The sequence below is a fragment of the Ictalurus punctatus genome, chromosome 10 (genome assembly GCF_001660625.3).
Source record: "Ictalurus punctatus breed USDA103 chromosome 10, Coco_2.0, whole genome shotgun sequence".
Classification (NCBI taxonomy): domain Eukaryota; kingdom Metazoa; phylum Chordata; class Actinopteri; order Siluriformes; family Ictaluridae; genus Ictalurus; species Ictalurus punctatus.
The window spans coordinates 6,092,501-6,110,788 of NC_030425.2; the positions used below are offsets into that span (position 1 = coordinate 6,092,501).

The window sequence follows — 18,288 nt, forward strand, 5'->3', positions numbered from 1 at the left end:
AAGGGACTCGTGAACAACTCTCACAGAACATAAACACAGACGTGGATCATCCAGGTAACCACACACAGGATTAAGAATCAAGGGTGTGTAAACTTTTAAACGGGGTGATTTTTTATAAATTCAGCTGTTATCTTGTCTTGTGGACTAGATAAGTTAAGTGAAATAGATTATTCAGGACAGAACTAAATAAATAAAAAAGAACCAGCATGGGATTTTTATGATCCCTCTTATTTTGTTAACAGTATTAAGATTTAGTAGATTCTGCAAGGGGTGTGCAAACTTTTGGGCACAACTGTACAGACACACACACACACACACGTTACTGTATAGGTATACTTACGTCCTGACTCAAAAGTCCGATCCAGTGCGGGGCTCCCAGTCGGTTCACCAGTACAGTGAGGTAGGCCTGATGAAACGGGTCGGTGATACTCACGAGCTCTGCATTTACCTCCACACAAGCAGTCAAGGCCTTGTACCAGCTCATGTTGCCGTGGACAACACGGTAACTCCGGTTCTTGTACTCGGAGAACTCTAGGGACGCAGGGCCAGGATATGACTGAGACGGACGTCTGGTTTTGTCTGAAGTGGGGGGGGGGGGGGGGGGGGCGAATTACTGATTTAGTGTCAGTCATGAGTACAGATACACAAACACATAGAGGCGTCTGATCACACCTTGTGGTTTTTGACACACAAAGCCGAAGCCACTCTGGTCGCACTTCTCCTTGTACCACTTTCCCGTAAAGTGAAAGTTGTGAGTGTTGGACAGAACAGTGCACAATGGTTCAACTTCAGTCCCCTCGCCCAACCACTCCTCCCGCTGTAGACAACACACACACACAAGTCATATCACAAGCAAGATCACACTTAAACACAAACTCTTTCCTGGAGTTAAGCACATCTCCACCTACAGTGACAGAATGCTCTGGTTCTACAGGTGACCAGTTGGTGTACGTTACAGGCTTCCCATTGGTCCATTTCATGGTGTCTGCATCCTGCAAGCCAATCCAGACTCCCTCGGACTCGCCGTGAAGCAGCATGGTGATGTAAGCTTCAAAAAGAAACGGAGGGTTTTGTGCCGTTTATTTATTTATTTGTTTATTTTGGAGTCATCGTGTGGTTCGGGTTCAGAGGTGAGCGGCCTCACCTTGCTCGATCTCGTCCTCGATTGTCACCAGCATGCCTTGGAAGCTAGAGCAGATAGACCGAGCATCCTTCCAGCTCTTCCCCTCCTCCGGCCGGAGCGGGAGATGCAGCAACAGACACTAGTCGATCGAACCAAAGGGTGCGATAAGAAACCTCACCTCGCCAATGACGCTTTTCATTGAATATTACGACAACTTTCACGCGTCTTGTTGAAGTGTTTGTTTTGCCTTTCCTAATGTTTAACTTACTGACTGCATTGTCAATGAAAATTGTATATTCCTACATAACCAAGTGTGTGTGTGTGTGTGTGTGTGTGTGTGTGTGTGTGTGTGTGTGCACCAACCTAAACCTGACGGTTTTACATGAACACATCTAACCCTAATTCAAATACCTGTCGTCTTTTTTATTCATTTATATTGGGACGGTTGAAAAATCGAGTGTGTGTCCGTGATTCACACCTTATGGCCGAAGTAGAACCACTTTTCTGGGCAGGCGCCGATAAAGTGAGGCTCCCGTGGGGTCTCCACCACCGATACGGTCCTGCGTTTACACACGGAACCGTGAAGATCCATACAACGACCCGTAGACCACGCCCCTACACAGAACGCGTACGGTTAGCGAGACCGTGTGTCGGTCGAGTGTGCTCGAGAACATGTGGGTGCTGCTCACCAGTCAGGGACATAGAGACGCATTTTTGTCCAGGTTGTCTCAAAGGCATTCCGCTTTTCCAGTTCTCGTAATCTAGGGCTGTTCCATCAGTCCACCTGTAGGACGCAGATCCACACACACACGATCAGGAGAATACACACAGACACGCAGTCATGCACACTTAAATAAGCACTGTGTTGGACTTGCTCAGGATGAGTATATTTAGAGAAATATTACAAATAAAACACCGGAGTATTACCGTAAGCGCTGTTCATTCTGATAAACATAGACTTCTTCATCCAGAAAATCGGTTTATTCAAATAAAATTTAAATACGTAAAAATCACCTGAAGCCGTCGTGTGCGCTGTCAGCTGTTAGACCAATCCACCATTCAGCAGTACTATGAGCAGCCTAAAAAAAAGATGAGAGAGGGAGAAAAAACGAGCGAAAGGGGAGAAAATAGAAAACAAAAAGTGAGAGATCACTTCTTATTTTGCTTTTGCACAGCCAACACCGCTCCAGTCTAGAGTAAGCGTCCAGTCTTCACACCACCATGAAGGTGTCTAGTAGAGGGAGCGGCTGAGAAGGGTCCGCTGCCATTATATAGCACGAGAGCGGCCTCTAGAGGCGAAATAAACACCACCGCTGACAAATTTTTGTTGTGTTAATTGAAGTGGTTTTGATTCATTTCGGATGTCTCTGTTTTTATTCGTTATTCAGAGTGTTACTTTTTGGTTCAGTTTGGATGTACATCTTTTATGCACCTTAATATTTATTAATAGTTGAGATATTTGACTTTAAGGGTTATGTTTTCATTCGGCATCAACTATCAGTTGATTCATCAGACATCAACCCAAGTTAGTTTTCATTATCGGTTGATATTTAGTGTCCTTAAATTTGCTAAATCCATATACAAGGTGTCCCAAAAGTCTCCAGACACAGGGGAGATGCATATTTTCCCGTATCCATTTTTCATACTTAGTTCATCCATCCATCCATTTTCTGTACCGCTTATCCTTCAGGGTCACGGGGAACCTGGAGCCGATCCCAGGGAGCATAGGGCACGAGGCGGGGTACACCCTGGATGGGGTGCCAATCCATCACAGGGCACAATCACATACACACTCACTCACCCATTCAGTGACAACAGATACTTTGGAAATGCCAATCAGAATACTGTGCATGTCTTTGGATTGGGGGAGGAAACTGGAGATCCCGGAGGAAACCCCCGCAGCACGGGGAGAACACGCAAACTCTTCACACACAGCGCCACAGCGGAAGAACATATTGAAATCATTCTCATGGCTGGATCGGTTAGCTGTCGCGTGGTTGCGATGGACGTAACACATGCCACTGTTGCCAAACTTATTAACAAATACAAAAAAGACTGGAAGTGTTGCGGACCGACTGAGACGTCGACGTCAGGGATCATGCACTGACGAAGGCACAGTGGTGCAGCTACAGTATATATACAGTATAATAGTCCCCTATAACAGTGGTTTTCAAAGTGGGGGCCACCAGGGGGCACCCGGGGGGCTCAACAATTTGGCCAGGCTTGACAAACTGTATCGGATCCACCAAGCCCATCCCTCCCACTAGTATGTTTTCTTTTTCTCACTCTCATACAACCACACACACACAATCAATTCCTAATGTAATGTAAATATGTAAGATGTCATTATTAATAAAAAAAGGGGGATATATTCAGAAATCTGTATTTTATAAAGGGGGGCCTCGGTCAAATGTTAATGCCATTTGGGGGGCCTTGCCCTGGACAAGTTTGGGAACCCCTGCCCTACAGTATATATGGGACTTTTGGGACACGCTGTAGTGCACTGTTTATGTTGTTCTTTGTATGTGGAAAGAGAAATGTATTCCACTCTGGCACTACATGTGTGCGTGTTGACCTACTTTCATCATGCGTTCTTTGATGAACGCCAGTTCCTCTTTGGAGTGTAAGGACAACAAATCTGCTCCCATCATCTTGCAGGCGAACAACACGACCTCCCAAGGGAACGCCTGGCTGGCCAAGTAGTACTCGGCTCCACGGTAGAACACCCATGGTTCATTCTCTGCACACATAGTGGTGGCAAGCAGAGTTAACACAATGTCTATCACTTAGCAATAGGGCCTGACCGTTATATCATCACGCAGATCAAATTAGCCTGTATTAAAGTTTCCCATAATGCTCTTTTGAAGGAAAAAATAAATAAAAATCACAAAACACACCATCAGCAGAGACACAAATAAGCACAGAATGTGCTCTTTCGGATGGCTGTGGCATAGATCATGCAAACTTGTGATAACATTGTGAAACATGTCTTTATACGTATATGTCATTATAGATCATTATGTCTATTGCTGATAGACAGGTTTGGGGAGTAACGGACTACGTGTAACGGCGTTATGTAATCGGGATACGAAAAACCGGTAACTGTAATCCGTAATACACTTATGTCAACAAAAAAAAAAAAAAAAACAGTAATCAGAAAAAAAAGAAAAAAGGAACCCTATCGGGATGACATTTAAAATAAATAAATAAATAAAACCAAAGAAATGAATCGTTTGACATAACACAGTATAGACAGCTGCTTGATTATAGTTCTGGTTCTCTCTTGCCGGTCGTGACTCGCTGTTAGGGTGACTCGTCCTCTTTTTCAGACCTTCAAAAAGCGTCTAAATTCGAGAAAATGTCCAGGACTCGGCTTTAGTGTCATTATGATGTGCTTATGGTCTAATACTGCACCCCTCTCTGTAATTCCCGCCTTCTCGCACACCGATTGGTCGATTATAAAAGCCTTGCAAAAACTATTGCCCAGATTCCTGCCTCTCAACCGTTAGCCTACTCTCAGTGAACGTGGGAAGGTGCTCGGCGTCAGACAAACGCCAGCTGTCCCGAGTCGAAACGATGCCCGTGTCCATATAAGGTCATTTTTTATTTCATGTTATCACACTGCTTCGTATTACACGCCCATTCAGATGTGTAAACGATGGCAGAAGGTTCATTCGTGGCATCTGATATTTTATTCCATGGACATTCAAAAGAATGTAGTAAAAAATGTAAAACATGGGTAGCGTGAAACCAATTCTATTTATATTTATATATATATATATATATATATATATATATATATATATATATATATATATACACACATATACATTATATATATATATATATATATATGACCGCCCCCCCCCCCCCCCCCCCCCCAAAAAAAAGTATTTTAGATCATACTGCTTTTCTCTTGACTTTATTTACATATGTGACCTTGAAGTCATCCAAGAACGATCAGATTACATTACTTTCATATTGTGGTACTCGGATTACATTTTTGACGACGTCATTTGTAACGGAGTACATTTTTAAAGTGACCCTCCCGACCCTGTCCGGCACAGCTGTTTATCTGAGTTGAAAGAAACGACACTATTGTCTTCTTCTTGGCTGAGAAATATTGGTCTTCGGATTCGATTTTTTCAGCTTCTTGAAAGCAGTAATAGACAAAAGTTTCTAGTGTTTCACTTACGATTGCTGTACCAATAAGGCTTTGTTAACTCCACACCTAAAAAAAAACAAACAAACAAAACAACAACATGGGAATGTTAGTAGTCGTGCAATTATAATGTATGATAAAATTACAATGAATCTGGAATGAAAGCTTAAGCTGAGAGACTCTCTATAAATGCTGTGTGTAACACACGTACATACAAACATGCACGGATAACCCCAGACCCACCTCTTGGCACCTTGCAGATCCATTCATGTTTGGCGTCACAGGGTCGGGGTGTGAGAGTGTTGGTTAGATCGCTGTACACGGCACACTCGTGAGTGCTCACATCGTCGTTCTTGTCCTCTATGAAAGATTTCACCACCTGTAAGACACGCATTCGAATGGGACTGAACCGACCTCATCGCTTCGACTGACGCATTAGCGGCTGAGCGCAAAAACACTACGACCGCTGGAGGATGCAGTTCGTTTACCCGGTGTAAGAAACCGCGTTTGCATTTATCAGCATTAAGGAAAACGGCAAGACAATGTGGATCATATCTCGTTCAAACGACTTGTAAAGAGAGGCATATACATACAGAATCTCGCTAGACGGTCATGTATCCATTTCTCTCTCTCTCTCCTTACCGGTGTGCCGTCTGACCACTCCCAGGCTCCAGCAGACTGTGGATCTCGTTTAGTGAGGCCAACCCAGAACCAGCGACCCTCTGTACTGGAGGAGAAGAACAGAAAGAGCGGGACAGAAAGACAGAGTGAGAGGAAGCAGAACTCCTCGAACAAAATCGCTCTAACCAGAGTTGTTTTGTTTATTTATTTATTTATTAACGAATTACAAAACAGAGATGAGAGTCTGAAATGCCTAATGACACTGTGTGAGCCAACCTGTCAAACATCTTAGTCAGGAGCTGTTTGACAAAGGCCTGGTCCTCGTAATAGTGGAAGCTGGTAAGGTCCGCGCCAAGAGCCCGGCAGAAAAACTCGGCTTCAGACCACGAGCGACGCATCAAGATCTTCTCGTTGTGGAACACCTGAGAGGCCCGAGAAACAACTGAATGTTAGCTTATTACAAAACCCTGAAAGTACATATATATATATATATATATATATATATATATATATATATATATATATATATATATATATATATATATATATATATATATATATATATATATATATATATATATAATCCCCCCGTAATGTTTGGTCACTTAGTCATGGTAAGGCCTATCATTTACAACCTACTGTGAAATAATTGGGTACTAACTACAGTCAGAGTAATAAGAAAGCTAACGATACTGTATATGGATCCTAATTATTTAGAGGTATCAGATTTCTTTCTGTCTCAGATTTCTGTCTCAGATTGATCGGTTTTGCCCACACCGATAGTTTTTCCCGGTTAGGTCTGTATACAATATGAGAGCAGCCTCTAGAGGCGAAATAAAAAACTATCGCTGACAAATTTTGTTGTGTTATTTAAAGTGTTTTTTTTTATGTAAAAAATCCATTTTGGATGTTTTTTTTTTTGTTTGTTTGTTATTTGGAGCGTTACTTTTTGGTTCGGCTTGGATGTATATCTTTTATTTACCTTGATATTTATCAATAGTCAATACACAGCAATATGTATTACATTTAAAAAAAAAAAAAAAAAAAAACACAATAAGTTTTCATGGTATAATCAGTACTGTGTATTTTTGTAATAAAGTACTTTGAGTGTTATGTTTTCATTCGGTATTGATTCAAATCTGGTACCGCCCGAACTCGGGTGTGTTTACTGGCACTGGAATGCGTCTCACACCTTGTAGCAGTGATGCAGACCAGGATGACTCTCCCATCCGTCCTTACAGGGTTTAAAGATGTCTACGTGTGGTATGGGAAAGATGACGTCATGGTAACTGCTCACGCTCTGCTCGCACACCGCTAAGGCCTTATAGGAATTGCAATTCTTCACCTCCCAGTGCCCGAGCCATTGCCCTCCTGCCATTGCCACGCAACCTCCTCCGGTCACTACTACAAAACATATTCACATTTAATCACATACCACGCCACAGTTGCCATGTTTCAGGTCCCTAACCCTTACGGCTTTAATTTCGATCTTCGTGTTGGATTATCTTTTTTAAACAACAAATGCATTCTTGGCAACTGAAACTGAAGGCTAAAACCAAGAGGAGATGTTCTGAGTTATTTATTGTTTAAACGATCAATCTAACAGGACACGCCTGTGTAACAAGATGTCGGTCACACGTTCCAATATTTTTGCTCACCTACAAATTGGGTGGTTCGATACAAAATGTGCTGATGTTCATGAACACCAGGAAATAAAAGCTGAAATTCTAAACTGTCTTCTCATGTTCGTCTTTGGATCTCGAACCCAAATGTCTTCCAAATGCCTTGCCGTTCCAATAATTTCGGAGGGCACTGCGTAGTATCTTTAGGAAACATGCACGGAAACACCCCTAACAAGCTGAGCATAAGGGTTACCGACAGCAGTGTTGACTCACAGGGCTGGTGGCGGTTCCAGTTGGTGTACGCGAGGGTTGTTGTGGAGCCGTTCTGCATCAACCAGCGATAATCTCCGGTCCTGTTCTGGTCCTGGAGAGCGGTCCAGTAAAACTGGGACGCGGCGCCGTTCTTTGCATTGATCAGGCTGTTCAGAAACGCTTGCTCAAACCTGCGGGAAGATAAAAGGCTCACTGAATAACGTGGGATAATAATGATGGAGAATAATTACAACACAGGTACTGGTGTTCTTCAATAAATAAATAAATAAATAAATAAATAAATAAATAAATGATTGCATACCTGTCCTCGATAGTGACGAGAGATGATTTACAGTAATAACCCTTCGCTGCCTCCTTGAACGTCTGCTCCTCATCGGCAATCTTGTAGCAGGAGTTTCCCTTCCTCTTCCATCCCTTTAATTACAAAGACAGAGCACCGATGCTGGAGCGCCACAGAGAGACGCGACACAAAAACTAGACACTTCCAAACACACAGGAAACGCTTAAAGTGCACCGATTATGGTTTTTCAGATATTACACATACAGAGACCCAGTGTGTTATCGAGCTGTTTGCGAATGTAAAAAGTCTGCAAAGTTTCAGAAATCAAAGCGCACGACAAACGGAGTTATCGACTCCTAAAAGAAGGAATCGATTCTGAACAGCTGAAACGAGTCGTTAGTGATTCCAGACTTTACTTCCTGTACTAACCTACGTAGGTTTGTAACACAAAGCCCAATCACAACAGACTGGGACATCTGACCAATCAGAGCAGAGTATGCTCTCTGAAAGGCGGAGTTTAGAATGAATCCATCAGAACGGATCATTTATTGAGTCGTTTGTGACACTGGGGGAAAAACGGTAATGCTGCAGTTTAAATTCTGAGCACATTAAAGTGTTTTTTGACCTCGGATGCATGTAAATCTATCGTACGAGACCTTTAAAACTAGGCACGTTTCAAAACCATAATAGGTGCGCTTTAATAAGCGCTTTCGGTTACGAATCACAATTCATGCGCAAGATGATTCTTCGATCATAATGTCAGACTGCTGGAGTAAATGATGTGGTCTCTGTCGACTCCCACTACTAACGCACAACATAGGCAGAAACACCCAAATATACGCTTGAAAAACCGGAGAAACTTAAGAAATACGTGCAAATGTTCATTTTCTTAGAATTTCAGTCAGGCACGCGGCACTAAGGCCCCTGACTGCGTCCATCTGGTGTGAGCCAGCTAGATTCCGGGTCTGGGATCTGCTTCAGGGGTCAGTAAGAGAGGGCAGATCTCATCAAGCTGCCTGACTTTGTTTACACAATTGCTCTTCGTTTGGCCCTGATTGCACTGACCCTCATCTTACAGGCACACACACATACTGCCTGTAACATAAACTAGCCTGAAATGATCTGGAACCATCTGCCATCATTTACGTACTGCCTTTTATACGTCTCGAATGGTGATTTTAGTGTGTCTATGTGTGTGTGTGTGTGTGTGTGTGTGCGGGCATTAATGGTCAGTGCACAGTGGGGGGAATTTTCTATATCAAGCCTGCATGTAAGTAGAATATCTGCCAGCATGTGTGCTAGTGTGTACGTGCATGCGTTTGCTCTTCAGTCCGGATCCAGACACTGTCTTCTTTTGTCTTTGGGCATGCTGCCGCTCATGTCAGTTTGTCATTCTCCAACAATCCCTGTCACGGGGCCAATTCCTTGCCCGATAAAAGTTCAGGCTGTCACATGTCGACTGTTGAATCAGACTATTGTCTCTCTCGTTCGCCCTGCTCTGGGGTCACTCCCACCCCACTTTTGTTCTCTCCAAACCCCACTTTGAACTGTGCAGAGACCCACACGGGCCCTGTGTCTGTACCAATAACCACTCTGTACCACTCTGCACGCCAGTGAGTGTGTTTCCATGCACACACACACACACACAATTAAACAGGCATTAACAGATTATTCCAGTGGTGGCTATGTCATGAGCTGCCCAAGAAGCTTGAAGACGATGGCTTTCTGTGTAATCTGTACAATCGTATACAAGTAATATTTAGGAGCGGCAGAAGTCCATGTTTAATAAAATAAAATACATCCAGGGAAATGACATTTTATGGCCCATCCTTCTTCTTCAGTGGATTTATTAGCATGAGAGCAGATGAAGAGGTGTGCTTGTGTCATACATCATATATGAGGGCCACTGTTGGACCCTTAACCCTCTCTGCTCCAGGAGGCGCTGTATCATGGCCGACCCTGCACTCTGACCCCAACTTCCTGGCATGCAGGGGGTATGCGAAGAAAAGAAATTCACTGTGCTGTAATGTATACGTGACCAATAAAGACTCATTACTATTATATTTCGAATAAAATCCGATTATGGACCGGTCCATGTAGACCCAGTGTTTTCCCGTTAGCAGATTACTTAAGCCTCGGGGAAATGCACTGCTTGAATTTTTGCCAAAATTGGATTTTTTTTTTGCACGTATCAAGTTATTTTCGATATCTGAATGCGGTCGTTTATTCGTTCATCTTCGGGAACGCCGGGGCTGCGGTGGATCCAGAGCCTGTCCCGGGATCACTGGGCATGGGAACACAGGAACACACCCTGAATGAGATGCCAATCCATCATAGAGTACACTGCACACACTATCGCACTCATTCACACTACAGCGTCAATTTAGCATCTTCTGGCACAGGGAGGAAACCAGAGGCCCCTGAAGAAAAGCCATGAGGACATGGGGAGAAGATGCGAAACTCCATACAGACGAGTACCCGAGTTATGAGGTTGTGACCCGTGTAGTCGTTCAGAAATCTCTAAATAAATATGACGAATATTGTGATGTTACAGCTTCAGTGGTATCTATAACGAAGACTATAGATCCAAACGATACTGGTGCTTTCGTAAGTTTCTTTCTCGACTCGACCGTTCTTCATAAAAATGACATTTAAGTATGAATACGTTTATTTGCTGTGTATAACAAAACTCGGTGTACTGTATGTAGTCATGCGGGATGTGATGTTAATACAGCTGGGGTTTTTTGGTTTTTTTTTGGTCTACCTCTGGGCAGCCTTCATCCCATTCTCCTGTTGGGTGTAGGGGTACAAGACCAACGGTACGACAAACTGCTGGATACATCTTCTCACACTCCACAAACTCCCAGTTCCCGTTCTGCAATGCACAAACACATACAAAAAAAAAAGACAGATGCTAAGGCTATTGTATTTCTGATCACAATCACTTAATTATGAGTGGTTTCAGGTGTGAGATTGGCTCTGTTCTAACTGGTGTCCCTCAGGGATCAATTTTAGGCCCCTTACTTTTTAGTATTTATACATTTCCTCTTGGGTTTCTCTTAAGATCACTCGGGCTTAATTAATCCCTTCTACGCAGACGATACTCGGATTTATATTCGCTCGTATTATCACATTGTATTTCTGAGATAAAAACATGGCTGACCCAAAACGTTTTTATGTCTTAATAGTGATAAGACTGAGGTTTTGCTTATGGGCTCTTCTCATCTGCTTCGTAAAGCTGATTCACTAATGTTGAATGTAGACGGCTCTGCTTCGGGGTTCCAAACTAAATAGAAAAAAAATCTAGGAGTCATATCGTATCTGATTCGAGTTGATCTTTTTTCTTCTCAGAAACATCGCTAGACTTCTGTGACTGAAAGGCTTATCGACACTTCTGTATTTTCTCGTATCGATTACCGCGATGCAGTTCTTGCTGGGGTTCCTTAAAGCCACACTAAATAAATTGCAATGTGTGCCAAAACTCTGCTGCTAGGATCCTGACCGGTGTCAGGAGAAATGAACACATCGCTCCAGTACTGAAGTCCTCGCACTGGCTCCCGGTCAGGATTCACGCGGATTTTAAAATCCTTATGCTCACCTATAAGGCGCTGCATGGTCTGGCTCCTCAGTATCTGTCTGCGCTTTTAACTTAATATACTCCCAAGCGTCATTTCCGCTCCTCTCGAGCTGGTTTACTTGCTGTCCCACAGACACGGTTGAGATCTGTAGGGGACAGAGCTTTCTCGTCCTATGCTCCTAGACTCTGGAATGCACTTCCTGCTCATATTAAAGATGTATTCAAGTCTGTTTTTGTACGCTTTGTGTTTTTATCTATGTACTGGTATTTTCTCATTGTGTAAAATGCCTTCAGAAGCTGCTTTAAAGGTGCTATATCAAAATAAAGTTTAATATTATGATTATTATTACATAATATACTCAAGTAATATGAGCAAAAAGAGAAGTCTTATTCTGATTCAGAGATTTGAAAGGCTTCAGATGTGTCCGAAAACGCTGCTTTATAATGATTTAAAATGAGAACTTGTAATAAAATGACCTGATCAACTAACCGATTGAATTATTACCGTGCAGCCCTGCATACGGCGGCTTGCGTTAGTTTATGAGCTCATCGGATCCTGTCTACCTGCGCATTCAATAATAAAGAAACGCAACGGTGCTCTTGCTGACGTCTGACGTATGCCGGCGGATCTCACCTTCCTGTCTGCGGCAACGCACATGCGTTTGTCTTCACGGCGAGGAAAAGGCTGCTGCCGTTGCCAGGATGTAAGAGTGAGAGGCGAGCCATCTGACCACTCAACTGCTGGGGAACCAGACTCCATATATAAACCGATCCACACCTTCGAGTCAGAGGCTAGAACCCGAACGGAAAATAAAGACAACCCATGACAATGTTCTGAAAGGCTCATGTATTTATTACTAACTCTGAGCAACAGTTATAGTCATATGTTAAACGTCATCTTTTTAGCTTTATCATCATATACACCTGAAACAGAAACAGTGACTCTCTACTCATTAGAAAAATGAAGAATATGAAACATTCGGGCTAACCGTTAATAAGGAGCGCTAACAGTAGCTCCTGCTCAGAGAGGGAGTGGATGCTGGTCAGCTGTGCCCCGAGAGCCTTGCATGTGTTAGAGGAGTTGTCCCAGCTTCCCTTCTCATCCACATAGCGATAACAGAAGCCATTGTGATCGATCCAACCATCGAGACACAGCGTACTCTTATACTGCCAGTTATCTGAATCGGAGAGTACCACATTACGAGTTCGAACGGAAAACCTTTTCGTTTCTGCAGTGCAAATGTGTGAATGTATGTCTAATGTGGGCCACAGATCGGTAGAACATTCACACCCAAACTCTACACCAAGGAAAAAAGATCACCAGAGGAAAAGGGTGCATTCTAACTCACTAATATCGAGGATTTACATTCGCAGATCTATCCATCAGGGCAGCTTCGAAATTGCCTTATAAAACTGAAATAAATGACAGAAGCTCCCTGTGACTACATTATCAAAAATCATTGAACTTTCACATTCGGATATGAGACTTATTGCCTGTGGTTTGATGCAAGGACAAGAACAGCTGAACATGTATTTATAAATGGCTTTTTGCATGGAGGCTGGATAAATTGGACTGGCATGTCTAATTGTTGGATGGGTTGATGGATGGATGAATATATAGTTCAATGGATTGAAGGATGAATATATAGTTGAATGGATTGATGGATAGATTGGACTGACATGTCTGATCACTGGATGGATGAATGGGTGAATATATGCTTGAATGGATGATTAGATGGTTGAGTGGATGAATGATTGAATGGATGGATGTATAGATTAGACTGACATGTCTGATCATTGGATGGATTGATGGATGGATAAATATGTAGTTGAATGGATTGATGGATGGATGAATATATGGTTGAGTGGATGAATGATCGAATGGATGGATAAATAGTTTGGACTGACATGTCTGATCACTGGATGGATGGATGATGAATATATGGTTGAATGGATGGATGATGAATATATGGTTGAATGATTGATGGAAGGATGAATATATGGTTAAGTGGATGAATGATTGAATGGATGGATCTATAGACTAGACTGACATGTCTGATCACTGGATGGATGGATGGATGGATGGATGGAAGAATATAGGGTTGAACAGATGGATGGATGGATGAATATATGGTGTGATTGGACAAATGGTTGAATGGATGGATGGATAGATGGTTCTGATGCCAATTCCTGGATATATAGATTAATCTGATATATATGGATGTACAGCTGGATACTGTGGTTTATTGGATGTATAGATGAATCTGATGTGGATGGATCTAGAGATCTATTGTGGACAAATCGATAAGATGGATAATTGAATAGCTGGTTGAATATCTACATGGATGAATGGAGGTGTATGATGTGGTTGGTTGAATGGATGGATTGATGGAAGGAAAAATAAAGAAAAGAGGTATCTGATGTGTCTGGATGGATGAATTGATGGATGGACAAAATGGATCTGATGTGGATTATTGGATGTGTAGATATATCCGATGGATGGATCGGATAGAGCTGGATGGAGAAATCAGGCTTGTTACCAATAGGCTCGGCTGTCCTGCTGATATTGGGGGTTTTCTTGCAGATGTAAGGCAAAGCAGAATCACAGGACAAGCTCTGCCAGTACCCTGTCCCCAGAGCTGAGTTAAACACTCCACACAGCTGGTTCTGTCCCACCACGAGTGACGTCATGTCTGGCCACAGAAGGAAACGTGGAAAGAGGGCAACTTGAATTATAGTGTGCACAATCATTTAGTCCAGCCAGCAGTTACAACGTTAATTACAGTTAGGGATTGGAAAAGAATTCATTCTAAGGTGCACTGCTTTTCTGCATTGATGCACAAAATGTCACAATCAGACATTTACAGGAAGCTGTACACAGACATTTTTACTAGAAAAACATCAACAAAGTTCTACAGAAGTTCTAGGATTACTTTCAAGGAACCCGTACGGTCCACCACACGCGTGTTCACCTTCTCTTCAGGAGATCGCGAGAATGAATCCTGAGCTATCTGTGGCCAGGAGTCCATGACGTTAAAACTGTCCCGGCTCTCTCGGTGGGAGGGATGGCGTCCCTCCCTCCCCTATCAATCAGAGTGACAGTAACCAACTCTGGGTATCTGATCTGTGACCTCATATATGTCGAATAGGGTGCTTAGCGCTTCCCTTGCCTTGTCTTTAATTCTTAATGTTTCACATTCGTTTCTATTTAGATTTATTACGATTTGACACTCATTACGCTACCTGGGACCCACATACTGTCAAATCCACCATTTTCATCTCATCTTTACACAGAAATGATGCACACATATTCCAAACGGCTCAGGTTCACCATATATGCGCTAACTACATCGGGTATAACATAAAAGCAGATTTATAGCACTCTCAAAATGCATTTGAGCTTGAACTATGAAATTCATCCTGACTGCCTAAATGCAAACACATAAAAATAAAAATGATAATATTCGTAGTGATGCTTTAAAAGAAGAAAAGAATACAGTGGTTATGCTGAGGAGAAAAAAAAAAAAAAGAAGACGAAGAAGTCCTAATCTAGGCTGAAAAATCAATATAAAATCAAGATGGATCAACATGACTAAAGAACTGTTTTGAAATCGAATCAGTGCGACCAGAATTCGTTCACAAATTCCCTGCTACAGCGTAAACAGTTACTGGAATTTACAGAAAGGAAAGGACTATTCTCTCCAACCTGAGCTATACTGAAGCAGAGCGAGAGGGGATCCATCTGACCACTGCCACCCCCCATCGTGAGCTAGGTGGTTTAGCCCAGTCCAGACTATCACACCCATGTCTTCAAGCCTTTCTGTGGAGAGAAATGTTGCTCATAAACATGCACTGTATGTGTATACGAGTGCGTGCGTGCGTGTGTATACGTGCGTGCACCTCGGATGTAGTCGTGCTCCGCAGTGTGCGTGATGGACAGGAGACTGGCTCCTTGTGACTGACAGGAGATGAGTGCTTGGCTCCAGGTCAGAAGAGAGTACAAGTTAAACTGATAACAGGCTTTCAGTTCATCACTGCTCTCCCAGAACGAATCACAACCGGCCACTGTGCAAAACATAAAGCACAGGAAATTTACAGGAATGCTCTCGAGTGGTTTGGAGGTCATTTATATTTTGTATTTTCCTAAAATATATACATAAAAAAAAAAGTGAGTATGGATACTATTCAGACAAGGGTGAAGTTAGACACTGTATATACTAATTGTTATAACAAATAATTCATGTTTTGTAATTAAGTAAATGTTCATTACACACAAAGTGAAATATTTCAAGCCTTTTTTTGGTTTTAATCTCGATGATTACGACTTACAGCTCACGGAAATCAAAAATCCAGTACCTCAAAATATTCGAATAAAGAATTTATAATACAGAAATGTGGACGTGAGAAGAGCTCTAATCAGATCATTAACTCAAAACACCTGCAAAGGTTTCCTGAGGCTTTAATCTCTCAGTCTGGTTCAGTACACAAGCACAATCACGGGGAAGATGAAGGTAAATTGTGCGTTTCATTTGGAAATCAAGGTCCCAGAGTCTGGAGGACGAGTGGAGAGGAACAGAATCCGAGCTGCTTGAAGTCCAGTGTGAAGTTTCCACAGTCAGTGATGATTTGAGGTGCCAGGTCATCTGCTGGTGTTGGTCCACTGAGTTTTCTCAAGTCGAGAGTTGATGCAGCGTCGACCAGGAGATTTTAGAGCACTTCATGCTTCCATCTGCTGACGAGCTTTATGTAGATGCTGATTTCCTTTTCCAGCAGGACTCTGCACCTGCCCACAGTGCCAAAACTTCTAGTAACTGGTTTACTGACCGTAGTGTTACTGTGCTTGATCGTCCAGCCGACTCGCCTGACCCGAACCCCATAGAGAATCTACGAGACACCAGACCCGACAATACAGACGAGCTGAAGGCCGCTATCAAAGCGACGTGGGCTTCCAGAACACCTCAGCAGTGCCTTCACCTCTATTGAAATATTTCACTTTATGTGTAACAAATCTAGAATATATGAAAGTTCGACTTTTTGAATTAAATTACGGGGGGAAAAAAAATGAACTTTTCCACGATATTCAAATTTTCTGAGATGCACCTGTGTGTACAGTCCCTACACTATGACACTAAATTAATCAAAACAGAAGATCATACGAACAATAAAACTGGTGATAGTGTGTGTTATCTACATCTAGACAGTGTGTACCTGCAGTCGGGCAGAATCCCCACTTCTGGTCCTGGTCATAGCTGCTGGTGGTGGCACACCAGAGGTGCTGATCCTCTCTGCCTTCTGTGGTGCACTCCCAGAACCACTTACCACTGTACTGAAACGGCAGGGCACAGGGCAAACCCTGGGCATTCCCCAACAGAGTGTGGATTTCTACAAACATAGGAACACACACTTAAAATGGGGTTTTTCTGAGATGAATTCGAACAATTCACACAAATATGAATCACTCTATCATGTGGTCTGTTATATCCTACCGTACTGTAATCTCAATCAGTGGATGCATCAGTATGTATATTATATATATATATAGTATAACTCCATTGTCATGTCATGTTTGTATAGAGAGATCTCTGGTTTAAAAAATATCAACCGGTGTTAAGAGAAATGATTGTTTCCTCCTAATAACACAAATCCCATTGCGGTTCATTTCATTAATCAAATCTTGTGTGCTACTCTTCCATTAAAAAAAAAAAAAAAAAGAAAAGTTGATATTGGCAAATGATTCACAAATCGAAATCAAAATGATGCTCATCTTTGAAAGATTTTTAAGGCGAGAAGCAAAATAGCAGTTATTAAATGTTATGAAATAGTTATGTTAAATGGAACTGCGTGTATACTGTATGCAGTGTTGCCGTTACAGAAACACAGAAATCGAACACATTTACAGTAGGACTTTACTAGATGTTTTAAACTGTATAAATTGGTAGGAATCTGTGTACACCTGACTGTTTAATGCATTTGTTTATAGATCAGATGTACGGTGGTGCTTGAAAGTTTGTGGACCCTTGAGAATGTTCTATATTTCTGCATGAATATGAACTAAAACGTCATATTTTCACCCAGGTCCTGAAAGTAGATAAAGAGAACCCAATTAAAGAACAGGGATCTATCAGAGTCTGATCTTCACAACACGTTTGTGGAAGTGTATCGTGGCACGAGCAGTGGAGATTTTTGAGGACGTCAGAAAGAGAGTTGTTGATGCTCATCAGGCTGGAAAAGGTCACAAAACCATCTCTAAAGAGTTTGGACTCCACCGATCCACCAGTCAGACAGATTGAGGAAATTCAAGACCATTGTTACCCTCCCCAGGAGTGGTAGACCAACAAAGATCACTCCAAGAGCAAGACGTGTAATAGTCAGTGATGTCACAAAGGAGCCCTGGGTAACTTCTAAGCAACTAAAGGCCCCTCTCACACTAGCTAATGTTAATGAGTGCACCATCAGGAGAATACTGAACAACAATGGTGTACATGGAAGGGTTGCAAAGAGAAAGTCAGGAACTTCTCTCCAGAAAGAACATTGCTGCCCTTCTGCAGTTTGCTATAGATCGCTTGGACGAGCCAGAGGGCTGTTGGAAAAATGTTTTGTTGATGGATGAGACCAAAATAGAACTTTTTG

The 18,288-nt window shown here is 42.4% G+C and overlaps 1 protein-coding gene across 3 annotated transcripts in view; it reads right to left on the reverse strand.

Annotated features, from left to right (window-relative positions):
- The window catches only part of pla2r1 (phospholipase A2 receptor 1), a 28,039-nt gene that overhangs the window by 6,078 nt on the left and 3,673 nt on the right, over nucleotides 1–18,288 (reverse strand). For 2 of the 3 annotated variants that reach the window (XM_053683241.1, XM_047158190.2), the window contains exons 3-24: nucleotides 16,867–17,040; nucleotides 15,559–15,723; nucleotides 15,365–15,478; nucleotides 14,199–14,351; nucleotides 12,648–12,836; nucleotides 12,293–12,450; nucleotides 10,846–10,956; nucleotides 8,103–8,215; nucleotides 7,802–7,971; nucleotides 7,099–7,310; nucleotides 6,183–6,328; nucleotides 5,928–6,012; nucleotides 5,529–5,664; nucleotides 5,319–5,354; nucleotides 3,703–3,863; nucleotides 2,138–2,202; nucleotides 1,813–1,907; nucleotides 1,602–1,738; nucleotides 1,145–1,262; nucleotides 909–1,048; nucleotides 673–817; nucleotides 341–579 (exon numbers count right to left, since the gene is read on the reverse strand). In XM_053683241.1, coding sequence (XP_053539216.1) covers nucleotides 341–579; nucleotides 673–817; nucleotides 909–1,048; nucleotides 1,145–1,262; nucleotides 1,602–1,738; nucleotides 1,813–1,907; nucleotides 2,138–2,202; nucleotides 3,703–3,863; nucleotides 5,319–5,354; nucleotides 5,529–5,664; nucleotides 5,928–6,012; nucleotides 6,183–6,328; nucleotides 7,099–7,310; nucleotides 7,802–7,971; nucleotides 8,103–8,215; nucleotides 10,846–10,956; nucleotides 12,293–12,450; nucleotides 12,648–12,836; nucleotides 14,199–14,351; nucleotides 15,365–15,478; nucleotides 15,559–15,723; nucleotides 16,867–17,040 — 3,062 coding nt within the window. The remainder of the gene's footprint in view (nucleotides 1–340; nucleotides 580–672; nucleotides 818–908; nucleotides 1,049–1,144; nucleotides 1,263–1,601; nucleotides 1,739–1,812; nucleotides 1,908–2,137; nucleotides 2,203–3,702; nucleotides 3,864–5,318; nucleotides 5,355–5,528; nucleotides 5,665–5,927; nucleotides 6,013–6,182; nucleotides 6,329–7,098; nucleotides 7,311–7,801; nucleotides 7,972–8,102; nucleotides 8,216–10,845; nucleotides 10,957–12,292; nucleotides 12,451–12,647; nucleotides 12,837–14,198; nucleotides 14,352–15,364; nucleotides 15,479–15,558; nucleotides 15,724–16,866; nucleotides 17,041–18,288) is intronic. The other variant, XM_047158191.2, reaches the window with a different exon arrangement.